The sequence below is a fragment of the Gorilla gorilla genome, chromosome 10 (genome assembly GCF_029281585.2).
Source record: "Gorilla gorilla gorilla isolate KB3781 chromosome 10, NHGRI_mGorGor1-v2.1_pri, whole genome shotgun sequence".
Classification (NCBI taxonomy): Eukaryota; Metazoa; Chordata; class Mammalia; order Primates; family Hominidae; genus Gorilla; species Gorilla gorilla.
In genome coordinates this window covers 147,946,032-147,966,794 of record NC_073234.2, presented here as the reverse complement: position 1 = coordinate 147,966,794, position 20,763 = coordinate 147,946,032, and the positions used below count along the sequence as shown (strand labels likewise).

Genomic DNA, 20,763 nt, shown 5'->3' with positions numbered 1-20,763 from the left:
GGGGAGAGAGATGCAGGTGGGGTGAGAGGACAGTTGAGGATGCATCCTGGTGATCATGATTGGGGAGGACCTCCTAGTGCCTCAGCTGTGGTGGGGGAGGGGCGGGGGATGGGAGGGCACTTTCAGGCTCCCAACCTGGGAAGAGCCACCACAATCAGTCCAAACGTCACTGCTCCACCAGGCTGTGTGACAGCTGCAGTGTGGTCAGGCTGCAAATTGGCCCTTGGTTCTGCAGGGACTTGGAGAACCTCTGTGGCGTGCAGGGGGTGGACGCTGACCCGGGGCACAGGCCCCACCCAAGCAAACTGCAGCAGCTGCAGCAGGGCTGGGGAGGGAAGCTCAGGGGTAGGAGCCGATCTGATCTGTGCATTCCAGGGCTTCCCCTGGAGGAGGCACTCGGGGTGAGGGGGCCCTGCAGAGAGGCCCAGAGCTGGGGAGGCTATTGGAGACGGGAGCCACCCAGAGGGAGGAGGAAGGTGCGGCCGGGTCAGCGGTGGGAGGGGTGCAGCCCAGCCTGGGGGCTGGTGGGGAAGCTGCACCCCATGAGGGGCCGGAAGCACTGAGGGGAGCTCAGGGCTGGGTTGTTTCCAACAGGCCCGGTGTCATGGGGTGAATGTGTCTGAGGAAGGAGAGGGCGGGCTGGGGAGAACTGGACAGTGATGGAAGCTGGGGGGAATCCAGCCGTCCTGGCCTCCGGGGGCTCCTGCCAGGGCGCAGGGTGCGGGGACAGCCTGGTCTGCGTAGCTGCGAGTCTGAGGACCTCTTCAGGAAGACTTGTGGGGTCAGAGGCTGCACGGTCCGTGAGGGGGGCGGCAGCCGTGAGGTTCGGGATCACAGGACAAGGGCCGTGGGGTCTCTGGCATGGGCATTGGAGACCGTGATGGAGTCAGGTTCTGCTGGACACGGACCAGAAGTCCCCAGTTCAGTTCTGAGCACGTGGGTGAGGGGACTCCTGGGGGGCCGCCAGGGGCTCCGAGGAGACGTGGGCTCGGGAGCTGTGATGGCTGGGCTGTGTCCCCCACAAATCCACATGCTGGAGTCCCGCCCCCACGACCTCAGGATGTGACTGCATAAAGGGGTCTTTAACGAGGGTGTCAAGGTAAAGCGAAGTTGTTGGAGTGGACCCTGATCCAGTCCCATGGGTGACACAATACGAAGAGGAGATCGGGGAGGAAAAGGCCCCGGAGAGCGGCTTTGAGAGTGACGACCGCCCGTGATGACCAGTCTGTGATAACTGGCTGGTGATAGATAACTGGCTCGTGATGACCGCCCGTGATGACCGCCCGTGATGACCGGCCCGTGATGACTGGCCCGTGATGACTGGCTGGTGATAACTGGCTCGTGATGACCACCCGTGATGACCGCCCATGATGACCGGCCGGTGATGACCAGCCCGTGATGACCGGCCTGTGATAACTGGCTGGTGATAACTGGCTCGTGATGACTACCCGTGATGACCGCCCGTGATGACTGGCCTGTGATGACTGGCTGGTGATAACTGGCTCGTGATGACCACCCGTGATGACCGCCCATGATGACCGGCCGGTGATGACCAGCCCGTGATGACCGGCCTGTGATAACTGGCTGGTGATAACTGGCTCGTGATGACCGGCCCGTAAAGGACAAGGAAGAGGTAAGGACGCAGACAGGCACAGGGGGCCACCAGGTGAACGCACAGAGGAGACACTGACTGCCGGCCAAGGAGGGAGGCACAGGATGAACCTGCCCTGCCGGCCCCAGGGTGGAGACTTCCAGCCTCCGGGGTGGGTGACGGGTGCATGTGGTTTGAGCCGCTGGCCTGTGTCGTTTGTTGTGGTGGCCTGAAGAGACCCGCACGGTAGCTGAGTGTGGTGGACACGCCAAAGCTGCAGGCAGGAGACCTGCAGTGAGGCTGGCAGGACCACGTGGTGGCAATGGCCACCCCAAGCCTCAGGGGCTTCCTGCAGGGATGGCTGCTCAGATGCCGGGGCCTGCAGTGCTGATGAGGGTGTGCCTGGGCCACATCGCCATGGAGGACGGGAGGGGCCTGTTCATTTCTAGAGGGACACGCCGGCCACCCGGATGCAGATACCACGTCCTCACGGATGCGCACACGTTGCTTAGACACCATCACGTGAGCCTTTTGAGCTTTGAAGGTTGAGAACATATTCCTAAGAACACACATCAGCGCCATTTAAAGCTTCTAAAGGGTCACCGCGGAGGGAGGGGCGGGGTCACCGCGGAGGGAGGGGCGGGGTCACCGCGGAGGGAGGGAGGGGCGGGGTCACCGCGGAGGGAGGGGGCGGGGTCACCGCGGAGGAAGGGGCGGGGTCACCGCGGAGGGAGGGGCGGGGTCACCGCGGAGGGAGGGGCGGGGTCACCGCGGAGGGAGGGAGGGGCGGGGTCACCGTGGAGGGAGGGGCGGGGTCACCGCGGAGGGAGGGGGCGGGGTCACCGCGGAGGAAGGGGCGGGGTCACCGCGGAGGGAGGGGCGGGGTCACCGCGGAGGGAGGGAGGGGCGGGGTCACCGCGGAGGGAGGGAGGGGCGGGGTCACCGTGGAGGGAGGGGCGGGGTCACCGCGGAGGAAGGGGCGGGGTCACCGCGGAGGAAGGGGCGGGGTCACCGCGGAGGGAGGGGCGGGGTCACCGCGGAGGGAGGGGGAAGGGCAGTCTTGTTTTGAAAATTCCAGTGCAAAGACAGTGTTGTTTCCGGAGGCGCCTAAGTGATCCCGCAGCGACTCTGAGGAGGACCCTGAGGGTCGGGCACTTCTTGCCCTGACCGGCCTCTGCTGGACGCCCACCCGGGAATCAGGGAGATACACGGGGCCCCGGCTTCCAGGAGCGCAGCCAGGCCACAGCCCTGAGGACGGGCAAACCCACACAGGCGCAGTGAGAGGGAGGCCGCCCAGGCCTGGGGCCTGGCGGCAGGGGATGAAGTGGACCAGAGCCCCGTAAATCCTAACGTGGGTGAGGAGTGAGCCTGTGTGGCTGCGAGTGGCTCCGTTTTGGGGCTGTTTGTTCCTGCAGCAAATGATGCCAGCCCTGACGGAACCAGTGCGCGTCCACCACGAGCTGCCCACGTCCTCTCCAGGAAGGGACACCGGGTCCACGAGCTGCCCACGCCCTCTCCAGGAGGGGACACCGGGTTCACGAGCTGCCCACGCCCTCTCCAGGAGGGGACACCGGGTCCACGAGCTGCCCACGTCCTCTCCAGGAGGGGACACCGGGTCCACGAGCTGCCCACGTCCTCTCCAGGAGGGGACACCGGGTCCACGAGCTGCCCACGTCCTCTCCAGGAGGGGACACCGGGTTCACGAGCTGCCCACGCCCTCTCCAGGAGGGGACACCGGGTCCACGAGCTGCCCACGTCCTCTCCAGGAGGGGACACCGGGTTCACGAGCTGCCCACGTCCTCTCCAGGAGGGGACACCGGGTCCACGAGCTGCCCACGTCCTCTCCAGGAGGGGACACCGGGTCCACGAGCTGCCCACGCCCTCTCCAGGAGGGGACACCGGGTTCACGAGCTGCCCTCGCCCTCTCCAGGAAGGGACCCCGGGTTCATGAGCTGCCCACGCCCTTTCCAGGAAGGGACCCCGGGTTCAGGTCTCCTGCCGGCCCACATCGTGCCTTTGTGTAAATCAGAAAAAAGATCAGGAACAGGCCCTCCTCTCTCTCCAGGCAGGCTTTGGTGGAGGGGCTGGATCTCCTGCCGCACCTTCCCTGGCAGGGCTCCCTGTGCTTGACCCCCAGAACTGCAGGCGGCCGGCAGAGAAGGGGTCCATGATGGCGCCTCGGTGCGCAGCCTTGGACCTGCCCCCATGGACCTGGGTGAGGACTTCCCAGCCCTTCCCCGGCTCCAGCTGCTCTCCCTAAGGGCCGCCTCACCCCTCCCTCGGGCAGAGGGCAGTGGACGAGAGTTCCGTCCCTCCAGGGGATGCTCCCAAACCCCTGCCAGGACTTGGCAGATCCGGCCTCTCATCTTGGCAGCTAGATGGTGGGACGGGATCATCGTGGTGGCTTTAATTTGCATTTCTCTGATGACCGATGATTTCGAGCATCTCTTCATATGCTTGCTGGCTTTGGGGATAGAGATATTTCTTCCTAAAGCAAAACTTGATTATGTCATTTCTGCTTCAAGATGCCAGTGATGCCTGAGGTCTGCAGGGCAGTGCAGACGCTCACCGCCTGGCCGCTCAGGAGCCTGCGCTTGACCCCCAAATCCGCCCCCCAACTCCCTGTTACCGGCTCACTCCTTCCATGAGGGGCCTTCCCCAGGGACAGCCGATGCTCTCCTGATGGCTCCTGCCCTTGCAGAGTGCTGCCCCTGCCTGCCCACCTGGCCTGGACCCTCGCCTGAGCCCCCTCAGGGCTCTGCGCCACCTCAACCCAGGCGTTTGTTCTGCAGGAACCTCCCGTCTCTTCCCACTCGGGAAAGGAAGGCTCTGGGCATGGAGGTCGGCCAGGCCCCATCCCCATACCCTGGCCCTTCTTCCTGCTTCCTGTTTGTCACTGCCCCGGGGCCTTTGCACCTGCATTCCCTCTCTCTATGAGTGTCCTGGGGCCCGTTACCCACGTCACAGTCCCAGAGATACCTTTTCTTTTCTTTCTCTCTCTCCAGCTTTATTGAGGTATAGTTGACAATTCAGGACGGTGTGCACTCAAGGTATGCAGCATCACAACCTGACACACATAGGCATTGTGAAATGAGTCCCACAATTGGGCTAATTAACACACCCATCACCTTACACGGTTACTTCTTTCTGTGGTGAAAACACTAAATTTTAAATAGAGGACACACAGCCTGGGCAACATAGTGAGACCCCGTCTCTACAAATATAAAAAAATTATCTGGACGTGGTGGTGCACACCTGTGGTCCCAGCTACTTGGGAAGCTGAGGCTGGAGAATCACTTGAGCCTGGGAGGCGGAGGTTGCAGTGCACTCCAGCCTGGGCGACAGAGGGAGGCCCTATCTCAAAATAAATAAATAAAGGACACATTCTTATTAGCTGTAGTCACCACGTTCATTACATCTTAGAACCCGTTAATCTCATAACTGCACCTTTGTTCCCTGTGACCCTCAACTCCCCATCCCCTCTCCAGCCCTGGCAGCCACTGTTCCCTCTGCTTCTGTGAGTTCTGCTTTTTCACACGTCACTCGAGTGAGGCCATGTGCTGTTTGTCTTTCTGTGCCTGGCTTATCTCACTTAGCACAAATGCCCTTCAGGTTCATCGTGTCCTCACAAATGGCGGGCTTGCCCTGCCCTGCCCTGCCCTCCCTTCCCTTCCCTTCTCTCTCTCTCCTTTCTCTCTCTCTGTCTCTCTCTCTCTCCCCCCCCTTCCCTTTCCCTCCTGTGGAATAACACTCCTGTATGTGTGTGTACGCATGTGTGTGTATTTCTTCCCTTCCCTTCCCTCCCCTTCCCTCCCCTCCCCTTCTTTCCCCTCCCCTTCCCTTTCCCTCCCTGTGGAATAACACTCGTGTGTGTGTGTGTGTGTGTGTGTGTCTGTGTGTGTATGCATGTGTGTGTATTTCTCCCCTTCCCTTCCTTTCCCTCCCCTCCTCCCTCCCCTCCCTTCCCCTCCCCTTCCCTTTCCCTTCTGTGGAATAACACTTGTGTGTGTGTGTGTGTATGTATATATGCATGTGTGTATATTTCTCCCCTTCCCTTCCTTTCCCTCCCCTCCTCCCTTCCCTCCCCTCCCCTCCCTTTTCCTACCCTCCCTTCCCCTCCCCTTCCCTTTCCCTCTCTGTGGAATAACACTCGTGTGTGTGTGTGTGTGTGTGTGTGTGTGTGTGTATGCATGTGTGTGTATTTCTTCCCTCCCCTCCCCTCCCCCCTCTCTTCCCCTCCCTTCCCCACCCTTCCCTTTCCCTCCTGTGGAATAACACTCCTGTGTGTGTGTATATTTCTCACATATTTTCATTCCTGCATCCGCTGACGGACACTTAGGTTGATTCCGTGTCCTGGCTGCTGGGACAGTGCTGCGATGAACACGAGGGTGCAGACGCCTCTCCTACACGCTAATTTCAACTCTGTGGATATACACCCAGCAGCGGGATTGCTGGATCAGGTGGGAGCTCTATTTCCACATTTTTGAGGAACCTCCCTGCCGTCTCCCATGGTGGCTGTGCCAATGACGTTCCCAGGGACAGAGTGCAACGGGCCCCTTTCCTCCATGTCCTCGCCAACACTCGCTATCTTTTGCGTTTTGATGACGGTCATCCCAATAGGTGCCAGTTGGTACCTCATGTGGTTTTTATTTGATTTTCCTGATGATTAGTGATGCTGGACGTTATTTCGTCTACACATCGGCCACTTACATGTTTTCCTTCGAGACACGCAGATTCAGGTCCTTTGCACGTTTTAAAATTTTGTTTGTTTTTGTTATTGAGTTGAATTCCTTCTACAATTTGCAAATTAACTCCTCATCATATACATGGATTGCAAATACCCCCGCCTCCCCGTGGGGGTTGCCTTTTCACTGCAAATACCCCCGCCTCCCCGTGGGGGTTGCCTTTTCCCTGCAAATACCCCCGCCTCCCCGTGGGGGTTGCCTTTTCACTGCAAATACTCCTGCCTCCCCGTGGGGGTTGCCTTTTCACTGCAAATACTCCTGCCTCCCCGTGGGGGTTGCCTTTTCCCTGCAAATACCCCCGCCTCCCCGTGGGTTTTGCCTTTTCACTGCAAATACCCCCGCCTCCCCCTGGGGTTTGCCTTTTCACTGCAAATACTCCTGCCTCCCCGTGGGGGTTGCCTTTTCACTGCAAATACTCCTGCCTCCCCGTGGGGGTTGCCTTTTCACTGCAAATACTCCTGCCTCCCCGTGGGGGTTGCCTTTTCCCTGCAAATACCCCCGCCTCCCCGTGGGTTTTGCCTTTTCCCTGCCAATACCCCCACCTCCCTGTGGGGGTTGCCTTTTCACTGCAAATACCCCCGCCTCCCCCTGGGGTTTGCCTTTTCACTCTGTTGGTTTCCTTTGCAGAAGCTTTTTGGTTTGTTGCACTCTCACTGTCTATTTTTGCTTCTGTTGCCTGTGCTTGTGGGGCCATATTTTAAAAAAATCATTGCCCAGACCAGCCTCAAGAAGTTTTCCTCCTACGTTTTCTTCTAAGAGTTTTATGGTGTCGGGTCTTAGGTTTGAATCTTTAATCCGTGTTGAGTTGATTTTCGTAGGTGGTGTCGGACGAGGCCCTTTCATCCTCCTCCACTTTTCCCAGCACCACCTATTGAGGACGCCCCCTTCCCCGTCGTGTGTCCTTGGCGCCTTTGCTGAAGGTCAGTTGGCCGTAACTGTGCATGGGGACCCTTCCTGGTCCCCCTGGTGCCCTGTGCCCCATATGTCCCCCCCCCCCTTACTTTTTCTCCATGGCCTGAATCACCCCAGACCTACTATACATATTTTATCTTATTTTTTTATTTTTATTTATTTATTTATTTTTGAGATGGAGTCTTGCTTTGTCACCCAGGCTGGAGTGCAGTGGCACAATCTCGGCTCACTGCAAGCTCTGCCTCCCGGGTTCACGCCATTCTCCTGCCTCAGCCTCCCTAGTAGCTGGGATTACAGGCGCCCGCCACCACGCCTGGCTAATTTTTTTGTATTTTTAGTGGAGACGGAGTTTCACCGTGTTAGCCAGGATGGTCTCGATCTCCTGACCTTGTGATCCGCCTGCCTCGGCCTCCCAAAGTGCTGGGATTATAGGCGTGAGCCATCGCGCCCGGCCTATTTATTTTTTTTCAGACAGAGGTTCACTCTTGTCGCCCAGGCTGGAGTGCCGTGGCATGATCTTGGCTCACTGCAACTTCTGCCTTCCAGGTTCAAGCGATTCTCCTGCCTCAGCCTCCCGAGTAGCTGGGATTACAGTGTGCACCACCACGCCTGGCTAATTTTTGTATTTTTTTTTTTACTAGAGACAGGGTTTCAACATGCTGGTCAGGCAGGTCTCGAATTCCTGACCTCAAGTGATCCTCCCACCTCGGCCTCCCAAAGTGCTGGGATTACAGGCATGAGCCGCCATGCCTGGCCATGGATATTGTAAATGTTCTTTGTTTGTTGTACGTTTTCCTCACTGGGCTGTGCGCTCCTGAGGGCGGGGCATCTGTCCCATTCTTCAGTGCTGGGTCCCCTGTGTCTGGGACAGTGTATGCATACAGCAGGTGCATAATCAGTCTTGACTGGAAGGGTGAGGGAGTCAACGCACATGGCAGTCATTGGACTATGTGTCTGAGAAGCATAACTCACTTAATCTTGAAGTTCACTTATGGATTGAAGTGTGCAGTTCAGTGACTTTTAATATATTTACCGAGTTGTGTAACCATCACCACCATCTAATTTTAGACCATTTTCATCATCCCTAAAAGAAACTTCAGACCCACTAGCTGTCCCTCCCCCTGTTCCTCCCACCCCAGCCTTGGTCCTGGCCGCGGGCTGCTCACCTGCATCTCTCTGTGGATCTGCCGGTTGTGGACATTTCACACACCTGCGTGCAGTCTTCTGTGCCTGCCTCTTTCACTCGCTGTGATGTTTAAGTTCACCCATGTTGTCATCCACATTGGTACTTACTTCCTTTTTTTTTTTTTTGGAGATGGAGTCTTGCTCTTGTCACCCAGGCTGGAGTGCAGTGGCATGATCTTGGCTTACGGCACCTTCTGCCTCTGGGGTTCAAGTGATTCTCCTGCCTCAGCCTCCCAAGTAGCTGGGACTGCAGGTTTGCACCACCATGTCCTGCTAATTGTTTTTTTTTTTTTTGTATTTTTAATAGAGACGGGGTTTCTCCTCGTTGGCCAGGCTGGTCTCGAACTCCTGACCTCAGACGATCCACCTGCCTCAGCCTCCCAAAGTGTTGGGATTACAGGCACGAGCCACTGTGCCCGGCCATCATTCCTTTTTATTGCTGACTAATAGTCTGCTGTGTGAATCCACCACTAGAAACCCACTCATCAGCTGATGGTCATTTGGGTTGCTTCTGCTATTCGGTTATTATGAACAGTGCTGGAATAAATGTTCCTGTGCACTCTTGGGCATATGCCTAGGAGTGGAATTGCTGGGTCAAATGGTGACTTTACGTTTAACGTTCTGAGGAGCCACCAGGCGTTTTAACACAGTGACTGCACCATTTCACATTCCTGCCAACAATGTGTGAGAATTCCAATTTCTCTACATCCCCAACATTTTCCTTTAAAAAAAAGAAAAAAGAAACATAGCCATCTAAGTGGATGTGGAGCAGACTGTCCCTCTGGTTTGGGTTTGCGTTGCTTTTATGGCTCATGATGTCTGAGTCTCTCTCCATGTGCTCATGGGGATTCGTATATCTACTTTGGGAAATGCTTATTCAAGTCCTTTGTCCACATTTGACTGGGTTGCTTGTCTTTTTATTTCATTTACTACGATGACAGCCCCTACATGGAAGGATTTTGTTTTTGTAATCCCATTACCCCGAGGTGAGAATGAATTGCCAGTTGCTCAAGGCCTTCAGCTCTTAGGGAGGAGCCTGGACCTGGAGCTGCTCCGGGCTCTGGCAAAGCTCCAATCCCGGCCTCAGTCCTTGAGGCCTGGTCCTCACCCAGCTTTCTCCTTTCACCGTGCCATGGAGGAAGCCCGACCTCCCTGCACGGCTGGCCTGGGGTTGTTCATGACTGAGTCCAGGTGTCCCCAGAACAGATGTCACTGGTCACAGTGTTCCTGGTAATAGGTGACCCCAGGCACAGGGTGTTCCTGATCATAGGTAACCCAGGCACAGGTGTCCCAGTCACAGGTGTCCCCAGGCACAGGTGTCCTCAGTCACAGGCATCCCAGGTCACAGGCGTCCCCAGGCACAGGTGTCCCTGGTCACAGATGTCCCCAGGCACAGGTGTCCCAGTCACAGCTGTCCCCGGTCACAGGTGTCTCCAGGCATAGGTGTTCCCGGTCACAGGTGTCCCCAGGCACAGGTGTTCCCGGTCACAGGTGTCCCCAGGCACAGGTGTTCCCGGTCACAGGTGTCCCGGTCACAGGTGTTCCCGGTCACAGGTGTCCCGGTCACAGGTGTCCCCGGGCACAGGTGTTCCTGGTCACAGGTGTCCCCAGTCACAGGCAGCCAGAGGAAGCCGATGCAGGGAACAGAGAGAAACAGAGACACAAAGAAAAGAGAGTGAGAGACAGAAGAGATGGGAAAGAGAGAGAAATGGTTGGAGAAAAGCATCCAGTAGAGATGAAGAGAGAGGAAGAGGAGGAGGGGGACGGGCAGCAGAGACCCAGGGAGGCTGCAGTGCCTGGACCCCTCACCACACTTTCCATTCTGCCCTTCCTGGGGAAGACTTCCAGAAAAGTGGGCCAGGCTGAGGGGACGATGAGGACACAGAGGCCCCAGGGGAGGGAGGGAGGAGCGGGCCACCCGGAGGGGCTGTGGTCAGTTCAAAGCCTCTGGAGTCGAGGATAAATCCTCTGACCTTTGACCTCCGACCTCCCTCTCCTTGGCTCCAGGCTCCCCACACAGCTTTCCATGACCAAATCTTACAGGAAGCTGAAGGGCAGCCCGGTGAGGGTCTGTAAGTCACTGCCAGGGCACAGAACGGAGGTTGGCAGGGGAGGAGAGACCCCTGGGCTGCTGTCTGCCTTCACCCTGCACATCAGGCCTGTGTGGGGGTGTCACCATCCTTCACTCCCTGGCATCTGATCCAAGATTACGCCTGGCAGGGCCTCTCCTCTGGGCTTAGCTCCGGGAAAGCTCCCACCAGTGAAGGGAAGGGCTCAGGCTCTGTGCACACAGGGGTGCCCCCTTCCAGGGAGGGAGCAGCTCTCCCACATGGCAGAACACTCATTTCCTGTCAGTGCTCTCCTGAGCACACAAGGATTAAACTGAGCAGCAAGCACTCCAGGGGGCCGAGAGGCCCCGGGGGATGGGCCCCTTGCCCTGGCCTCCCCTGCAAGGCAGCTCCCGCTCCGGGGCCCTGCCTCTGAGAGCGAGGTGTGCAGGCTCTTCCTGTGGGCTACCTGGCCCATCCCCAGAACGGCCTGCACTGTCCCTCCCCCACCTGCACCCAGACATGGATGCTCACCCTCCCCAACCCCCGAGACATTCAGGTCCATACTGGGGCCTGGGCCCCCTCAAGTTGCATGGGGACTGGGGTGCCTTGGCGCCTCTTCTGTGAGTATTCCTATACACAGAGCCTGCTTCCTCCCCAACCTGCACCTAAACATGGACACTCACCATCCCCAACCCCCGAGACTTTCAGGTCCACACTGGGGCCTGGGCCCCCTCAAGTTGCATGGAGACTGGGCTGCCTCGGCGCCTCTTCTGTGAGTGTTCCTACACACAGAGCCTGACTCCTGTCCGGGTGATGTTGGGTCGTCCTCCGCCTCTGGAAGCACCTGCAGGGGCTGTTGCTCTGGGCTCCCTGGAGATGCAAGCCCCTGGGCCTGCCTGCCTGTTCTGTGTGTATTCACTAAGCCCATGCCAGCGGGGGTCTCCGCAGGAAACAGGCACAGGCTGTGAGGGGGCTAATGAGGCCTGACTTCTCCAGGGGCAGGCAGGACGGGAGCCCGTGAGGGTTGCTGAGGACCCAGGGATGTGCACTGTGGGAAGCCACCACCACCCAGAAGCCGGCAACGGCAAGGGAGAAGTTAGTGGTGCCAGAACATGGCTAAACGAGGCAGCCATGGAAAGGGGATGCAAACAGGAAGTGGAGAGGAAGGCGGTTCTCCAGGAGCCCTAGGACCTGCTCTGGGGCTGCTGCTGCTGAGCCCAACTGGGAACCAGAGCACAGGATAATGGTGACAATGGTGATGATGGCGATGGAGATGATTATGATGGTGATGGTGATGGTGGTGATGGTGATGATGGTGATGCTGATGGTGATGATGATGGTGATGATGGTGATGGTGATGATGATGCTTATCATGATGATGGTGATGGCGATGATGGTGATGATGGTGATGATGATGGTGATGATGGTGATGGTGGTGATGATGGTGATGGTGATGATGGTGATGGTGGTGATGATGGCGATGGTGATGATGGTGATGGTGATGATGGTGGTGATGGTGATGATGCTGCTGATGGTGATGGTGGTGATGGCGATGGTGATGATGGTGATGATGGTGATGGTGGTGATGGTGATGATGGTGATGATGATGGTGATGGTGATGATGATGCTTATCATGATGATGGTGATGGCGATGATGGTGATGATGGTGATGATGGTGATGGCGATGATGGTGATGGTGGTGATGATGGTGATGGTGATGGTGATGATGGCGGTGGTGATGATGGTGATGGTGATGATGGCGATGGTGATGATGGTGATGGTGGTGATGATGGTGATGGTGATGATGGTGATGGTGATGATGGTGATGGTGGTGATGATGGTGATGGTGATGGTGATGATGGCGGTGGTGATGATGGTGATGGTGATGATGGCGATGGTGATGATGGCGATGGTGATGATGGTGATGGTGATGATGGCGATGGTGATGATGGCGATGGTGATGATGGTGATGGTGATGATGGTGATGATGGTGATGGTGATGATGGTGATGGTGATGATGGTGATGGTGATGATGGTGATGATGGTGATGGTGATGATGGTGATGGTGATGATGGCGATGGTGATGATGGTGATGGTGATGATGGTGATGGTGGTGATGATGGTGGTGATGATGGTGATGGTGGTGATGATGGTGATAGTGATGATGGTGATGGTGATGATGGTGATGATGGTGATGGTGATGATGGCGATGGTGATGATGGTGATGGTGATGATGGTGATGGTGGTACTGATGATGGTGATGCTGATGATGATGGTGATAGTGCTGTTATTTAATCCAGTTCAGATTCCTAGTTAGGCTCCCCTGTTTCTCCTCAGGCACACTGTGGGTCACTGGCTGGTATTTATGGGTGGTCCGAATGCCTGTGTCCAATCTGTGTTGTACTCCTTTTCTCAAAGAGAACTCAGCTATGCTTTCACAAGGAGGGGGTTGTGGGAGGAAGAGTCTGCAAGGAGAGAAAGCTGGATATGCTGGCACCAGGAAAGAGCCTCTTAGTTTACTGTCCCCAGACAGCATCCCCATCCACATCTGAGCTCACCTTCTGGGTGCTTGCCCAGGGGGCCTTTTGAATCTCAGCATCTCTGGAACAAGACTAAGGCTGGGAGACATCTGGAGTGGAGTTTCTGTCCAGCAATGGCAAGTTCCCTGCTGAAGCTGAGAATGGGGAAGGCATGGCTCTCAGGGCTGAGCGCCCTTGTGCTGGGCGGTTCACCCGTCAGCAGGAAGGCGGAGGGCACTTTGCTCTTCATGGTCAGCCTTATGCTGTGGGGATTTCCTGAAGAGCGCACCTTAGTATTTTGCCACCCAGCCTCCAGTCATTCTTTGGGTTAATCAAGAATGCATTCAGCTGCAAGTATTAGAAAACCTAGTAATTAAGCAACAAAGGCTTTTGATTCTCTTAATCAGAAGCTCCGAGTTACAGTATTTGAGGCCGGTTAACCAGTTCACCCATGTTTTCAGGGGTTTGCTCTGCCATCCTCAGGGTGTTAGATTTTTACTTAACTGTTTTGGTGAGGTATAACACACTAACAGAAAAATGCACAGCTCCTTGAATTCTCACAAAATGTTGTGTATTACATGTTACAAATGTAACAATCAGGAAATAGAATATTACTAGCAGTGTTGGCTTTTGCTTCTCCTACTTGATATCTTATTGACCCAACAAGGCTGCTGCAGCTCCAGGCATCGTGTCCACATTCCAGCACCCTGTGCAGAGAGGCAAGTAAGCAGTGGTATAGCAGCCAGAGCTCCCACCTGGCTTCTCAAATCTCATTGACCGGAAGAGTGTCTCATGGCATTGCTTGTGGTGAAGGAAGCTGGGAAAGTGGAAATCAGGCAAAGGGGATGGATTTACTGTGACTGTCTCAACCCAAATAGAATTCATCACAAGGCTGGGGGATGGAGTCTATCTTTCCTGAGACCAAGAGGTTTCTGCCTCTTATTGGAACAAAACTGGGGTTCTCTGAGCAGGACAGAGGAGGTGCGGGTGGCTACATGGTGGGCAGTAGCACTGTGCACCATGCCCTGTCTTTGGCAACAGTTTCCCATTTTCCTCTGGGAAATGCTGCTCTCCTGTGTTCCGCCCATGAAGTTAGGGAGGTTCAACTCCATCCTTGGGTCCAGGTGTGAGTGTGTCCCTTAGGCATTGCCAGTGGGAGCACCCCGTTCCTCTTTGCCCCATGATTGGCCCTGTCTTGGGGCATGGCCCGGGACCTCGATGGCAGTGAGTGGAATAAAGTTCCCTCCTTCCCTCAGGTCTTGGGGCAGGAGGTGTAGGCTTGGGTTTCTGTGTGCTCGCATGGAGGATGGTGGGCAAAGACACAGAGAGACAAAGACCGGAGGACACCGGTAGCCTCTGGATGCATCCATACTTGAAGCTGACGCTGCTCATGGACTTCACAGATGCACGGTTCATTGCATTCCCTCGCTGCGTAAGCTGAGTTTTCCGCCACAGGCCAGATCTTACTGGAAGAATGCTGTCTGGAATGCCACTATCACCTACTAGAGCCGAGGGAGCCACAGAAGGGGGATGCGACCCAGTTCTCCAGCTCCTGGGCCTCGATCCCTGATCCTCCCTCCCCAGGCTCCTGGCGGCCCCTCAGTCAGGGCTGAGGCCACAAACTGCCTGCTCAGGTCAGGAGACAGACTTGAGGGGTCTGGCACCCACAGCTGTCAGGAACCAAGCTGTCCTTTTCTTTGTTTATACATCAAATATTTCCTGAGCTGCCCTGAACTCCAGCATTTATCTCAGGTTATGGAGAACCCACAGGTGAATGAGCTTCCAGACACCCGTGTCTCTGAATGTTCCTTTTTTGCTGTTGCTGCAAATGGCAGACACCCAACTTTAACTTCAACTGGCTTGGGCAGAAAAAGGGCCACATTGGAAGGATCCTGGAGGTTGTCCAATTGGAGGAAGGCTGAACAAAGGACTCCTCGGGAGGTCAGGTGTGGGTGGGCCTCAGGAGCAGCTGGAAGGGGGGTGCAAACGTGCTCCATGCGGTTAGGACTTGTTTTGTTTTTTGTTTGTTTGTTTGTTTTGAGATGGAGTCTTGCTCTGTCACCAGACTGGAGTGCAGTGGTGCGATCTCGGCTCATTGCAACCTCCACCTCCTTGGTTCAAGCAATTCTCCTGCCTCAGCCTCCTGAGTAGCTGGGACTACAGGCACATGCCACCACACCTGGCTAATCTTTGTATTTTTAGTAGAGACAAGGTCTCACCATGTTGGCCAGGCTGGTCTCGAACTCCCGAGATCCAGGTGATCTCGCCCGCCTCGGCCTCCCAAAATGCTGGGATTCCAGGCATGAGCTGCCGTGCCTGGCCTGCGGTTAGGACTCCGTAGCTGCTTTCACTGCTGCGTCCCTCTGTCTCTCTGTCCCGTGTCTTTCCAGGCACAGCCTCTTCCCAGGTGGCGTGAAATATGGAAATGTGCCCTACAGCACCCCCTGTTGGAGAGAGGTGAGCTTTCTTCCACAACCTGGTTCCAAAGTCCCAGGGAAGGGCTCTGATTGGCTTAAACAGCAGTTTTGTTGAGATACGTATAATTCACATATACGATTTACCCATTTAAAGTATAAGATTCAGAAGTTTTTGGGATTATTTTTTAAGAATTGTAAAATATATATGGCATAAAATGTGCCATTGTAACTATTGTGAATGTGCCTGGAGTGGCCTTAATTCCAGTCACACTGTTGTGCCGTCACTGCCACCATCTGTTTCTGAGTCCTTTTCATTGCCCCAAAAAGAAACCCTGTGACTGTTAACCAATAACTCTCCATTCCCTCCTCCGCAGCCCCTGCTGGCGATGGATAATTTTTTGGTTTCATGCACCTTTTGGGATGAACTCATGCGAAAAATCACTGTTTTGGCCAGGCGCAGTGGTGCACGCCTGTAATCCCAGCACTTTGGGAGGCCGAGGTGGGCGGATCACGAGGTCAGGAAATCGAGACCATCCTGGCTAACATGGGGAAACCCCGTCTCCACTAAAAATACAAAAAATTAGCTGGGCGTGGTGGCGGGCGCCTGTAGTCCCAGCTACTTGGGAGGCTGAGGCAGGAGAATGGCATGAACCGGGGAGGTGGAGCTTGCAGTGAACCGAGATCGTGCCACTGCACTCCAGCCTGGGCAACAGAGCGAGACTCCGTCTCAAAAAAAACAAAAAGAAAAGAAAAAAAGAAAAATCACTGTGTTTCTCTGACGTTCTAATTTAATTGGTTATCCTGTCTTACCCGGCAACTCTGCCTAGCAGGGGGTGGGGGCCGTGGGCCACAGCACCCTCCACAACACAGTCTGCTGCTTTGGGCCCAGCTTAGGGGGCTGAAAGGTGAGGCCTGGGTGAGCACAGGGTCCACACGGTGGTCCAGCATGGTGGCAAGGCCAGGGAGGGCCTGCCTGGGATAGAGGTGGGAAAGGGGGAGAGACAGGCGGAGAACGCTGCACACTCAGCACTCGGCTCTTTGCTGGAGACTGGGTTTTCTCTGGTTGGTTTTTGTGTTCATGAGTGTCGTGGGCACTGGATGCCCCCCCGACCCTCCCCACTGCTGCGAACGCTGGGACGTCACTGCATGTGTCCCCAGCCGTGTCCTCCCCTGGGACTGCCCTCTGCTGCAGAGAGCCCCCCTGCACAAGGTTACACCCCTCCCAAAGTGGTCTCAGCCTGGGGCAGTGCTGACAGCGTCTCAGCCCAGGGCGTCCTGTGGGTCGGCCGGGCCGGTCGGGTCAGCTGCACTCTGCACACCCTGCCTTCGTCACCTCCTACAGCTGCCTCCTAAGATCACGCCCTGATAAACCTGCTCCCAGCCCAGCTCCTTCGCAGGGCCTGTCTCCAGGAGATCCAAGCCAAGACCCGAAGTATGTGGGCAGCTTTGGGAGTTCTGCTTTCTGTGGCTCCTCCGGCCGTTGCTTCCACGGTGACGGGCCTGAGATGGGCTGGCTGCTGCCTCTGGCCTTTTCTCATGTCTGCCGCTGTCCGCATCTGCTTTTTAAACATAGATAGGATCATGCTTTGAGTTTATAAAGGGACAAAAATGTCCTGTGCCTTCCAAAGGTTCAGCAGACACAAAAGCCTTTGTGTGCTGAGCAGTGCGGAATAGAACTAGACCACACAAAACTGGAGAAAATGGGCTGGGCGTGGTGGTGGCACCTGTGGTCCCAGCTACTGGGAAGGAATTGGGCTGGGCGTGGTGGTGGCACCTGTGGTCCCAGCTACTGGGAAGGAATTGGGCTGGGCGTGGTGGTGGCACCTGTGGTCCCAGCTACTGGGAAGGAATTGGGCTGGGCGTGGTGGTGGCACCTGTGGTCCCAGCTACTGGGAAGGAATTGGGCTGGGCGTGGTGGTGGCACCTGTGGTCCCAGCTACTGGGAAGGAATTGGGCTGGGCGTGGTGGTGGCACCTGTGGTCCTAGCTACTCCGAAGGCTGAGGCCAGAGGACGGCTTGAGCCCAGGAGTTCCAGACTGCAGTGAGCTAAGATCGCACCTGCACTCCAGCCTGGGGGACGGAGCAAGACCCTGTCTCTGAAAAAAAAAAAAAAAAGGAGGAATTTCAAGAGAAATTTGATAAAACCCCAGTCACAGGGGAGGCCTCCTGCCCTCTCCGGACAGGACAGGTGCGGTGACCATTGGCCATTCTTTGCCTACCCAGCATCTGAACCCACATCCTGTGTAGGGAATTCTCCACCTCACGGGCAGGTGGGACGCAGAGGCAGCATCTTGCTGTTAAAGCCAAAAGTGTGATGCTCAGTTTCCTGCCCCCCCCCCCACCCCTGAGGTCCCAGGGGCCTGTCCCAGGCTCAGCTTTTGGGCACCACCACTCCTGGACAATGAGCTGGGAGCTGACGGCATGGAGGGTGCACCGTGGTGGGGTGGACCTAGCAGAGTGCAGCCGGGGCCTGAGGCCAGCACAGGACTGAGGTGCTGTTGGGGCCTGAGGCCAGCGCAGGGCTGAGGTGCTGCTGGCAGTGTTCATATCTGCACTCAGCCACTAACCCCAACAGATCACTCCATCCCTCAGCCTCAGTCTCCTCACCTGTAAAGGGGGAGGATAGCAGCACCTCCCTCGTGGATGCTGCAAAGACCAGGTGAGTTAAAGAAGTGCGGAGAAGAGTGCCAGACACACAGGGAATGCTACGTGTGTGTGGGAAATGCTCAATCAATACTGACAGCACACAGAATGTTTGAAGGAGCGGAAACCGGATTCGATATATACCTGTATTCATAAGGCTGAGATTTCAATATGTATCTGCATCTCTCTCTACTTAAGGTATGAAGCTTCACAGCCATCTGTCCACCCACCTGCCCACCCAGCCACTCACCCGCCCATCCACTCACCTGCCCACTCGCTCACCCATCCATCCACCCACCCGTCCACCCACCTGCCCGTCCACCCACCCGTCCACTCACCCACCCACCCGCTCACCCACCCACCCGCTCACCTTCCCGTCCACCCACTTGTCCACCTACCCACCCGTCCACCCACCTGCCCGTCCACCCACCCGTCCACTCACCCACCCACCCGCTCACCCACCCACCCGCTCACCTTCCCGTCCACCCACCTGTCCACCTACCCACCCGTCCACTCATCCACCCACCCACTCACCCGCCCGTCCACCCACCCACCCACTCACCTGCCCGTCCACCCACCTGTCCACTCACCCACCCACCCGCTCACCCGCCCATCCACCCACCTGTCCACCCACCAATCCACTCACCCACCCGTCCACTCACCCGCCCACCCACTCACTCGCCCGTCCACCCACCCACCCATCCACTCCCGCACCCACCCACCCACCCAGCCATCCACTCACCTGCCCGCCCGCCCACCCAGCCACCCAGCCACTCACCCGCCCATCCACCCACCTGCCCGCCCGTCCACCCACCCACCCATCCACTCCCGCACCCACCCACCCACCCAGCCATCCACTCACCCGCCCATCCACCCACCTGCCCGCCTGTCCACCCACCCGCCCACCCACTCCCCCGCCCGTTCGAGCCCAAGGACTGGGGGGGCGTGGAAGCCGACGGAGCCCTCTCTCCTGACGCCTCACCATGTGAGAGCTTCCTGTGGCCACCGGAGCAAGTGACCGCAACGCCACACAGATTTATCATCTCGCAGCTCTGGAGGTTGGAAGCCCAGCGTGGGGCGAGCAGGGCCAGTTCTGCTGGGGCCTGGGGAGGACCCGCCGCCTGCCTTGTCAGCCCCAGGAGTGGCCCATCCGGGCCAGGCCCTCCCTCCGTCTTCAGAGCCTCGGCGGCCGCAGAGACTCCCTGCAGTGTCTCCCGGCCTCGTCTCCTGCCTCCTCCTCCCCATTCGAGGACCCTTGTGATTGCACTGGGCCCACGGATAATCCGGGTAATTGTGTTTTAAGGTCAGCTGATGAGCAGTTTTTCCATCTGCAGCCTTAACTCCCCCGCCCAGTAACCCGACACAGGCGCAGGCTCTGGGGATTAGCACGGCGGCCACGTCTGACCTCCATCCAGCACGAGCTCCCTTCTCCACCCAGAGGCACCTTCTTGGGTGCTGGGGCCGGGATGAGACTGGTCTGGGGCATGACTCAGCCTCATCAAGTCCTGGGGACAGCACCCAGCACCAGGAGCTCCACGCCCCCTGGCCAGGTGGTCCTGCTCAGCCTGGGGCGAGGGCAGGAGCTGGCTCCTCACTCTGCTCCACAGGACCCTCGGCCACACCAGGCCTCTCGCCCCCATGGACCCCTCGCCCTGTGGGGCCCTGACCTCTTCTCTGGCAGATGAGTGCGCTGGGGTCCAGCGTCTGAACCTCACTTCTGCTGTGAGACTGTGAACACCTGTGCTTGCCGAGGGTCTGTGAGCCTCAGGTGCAGGGAGGTGCTCTCTAGGCCCCTCTGCTGAGCTCCCCGGGTCACCTCTGTGGCGGTCATCAGCTGCTCAGCTGGGCGGAGGTCTCACCTGGCCTCACTCACACATTGGGAGCTGTTGCCGGCTGCCGCACGGTTCCTCTCATGCAGCCCTGAGTCCCCAGGGCTTCCACGGCACGAAGGGAGAGTGGACGGCCTCCCGAGGTCATGCCCCATCCTAAGGTCAAAGCCAGATGCCAGGGCAGCTCTGACTGGAGGGGAAGCAGACCCCGCACTGAGCCCACATGTTCATACACAAACACACTGATTCGTGCACATCCACTCACACCCGTGTTCACACACACACGTCCACATGCACACACACCCACTCACACCCGTGTTCACACACACACGCCCACACGCACACATGTGCACACACATCCACACACACACGTCCAAATGCACTGACGCACATGCATACATAGCCACACGCATCACACACGTCCACACACACATACGCACACACATGCACACACACATCCACACGCACATGCATCCACTTGCATACACACGCCCACATGCACACATCCATGCTCACACACGCACACGTCCACACGCACACATCCACATCCACACATACGCCCACATGCACATACGCACACACACATCCACACACACACATCCACATGCACACATCCATGTTCACACACACACGTTCACATGCACACACACGCACGCACACACAAGTTCACACACACATGCAGACACAACACACGCACACACATCCACATGCACACACACGTCAACATGCACACACAGATGTCCACACGCACACACATCCACATACATGTTCACACACACGTTCACATACACACATACACAGGGTCTGCTGTGGGCAGGCATAACTCAAGGATCCTAGACCTTGCTGTGGTCCCCAGTTGGTGTCTGTCCAG

The 20,763-nt window shown here is 57.0% G+C and overlaps 1 protein-coding gene across 1 annotated transcript in view; it reads left to right on the top strand.

Moving 5' to 3' along the window:
• MUC8 (mucin 8) overlaps window positions 1-20,763 on the top strand; it is a 76,979-nt gene that overhangs the window by 12,896 nt on the left and 43,320 nt on the right. The window contains 3 exon segments of the mRNA XM_055358919.1: window positions 3,007-3,158; window positions 3,161-3,638; window positions 3,729-3,806. Of these exon segments, the coding sequence (XP_055214894.1) occupies window positions 3,007-3,158; window positions 3,161-3,638; window positions 3,729-3,806 (708 nt within the window).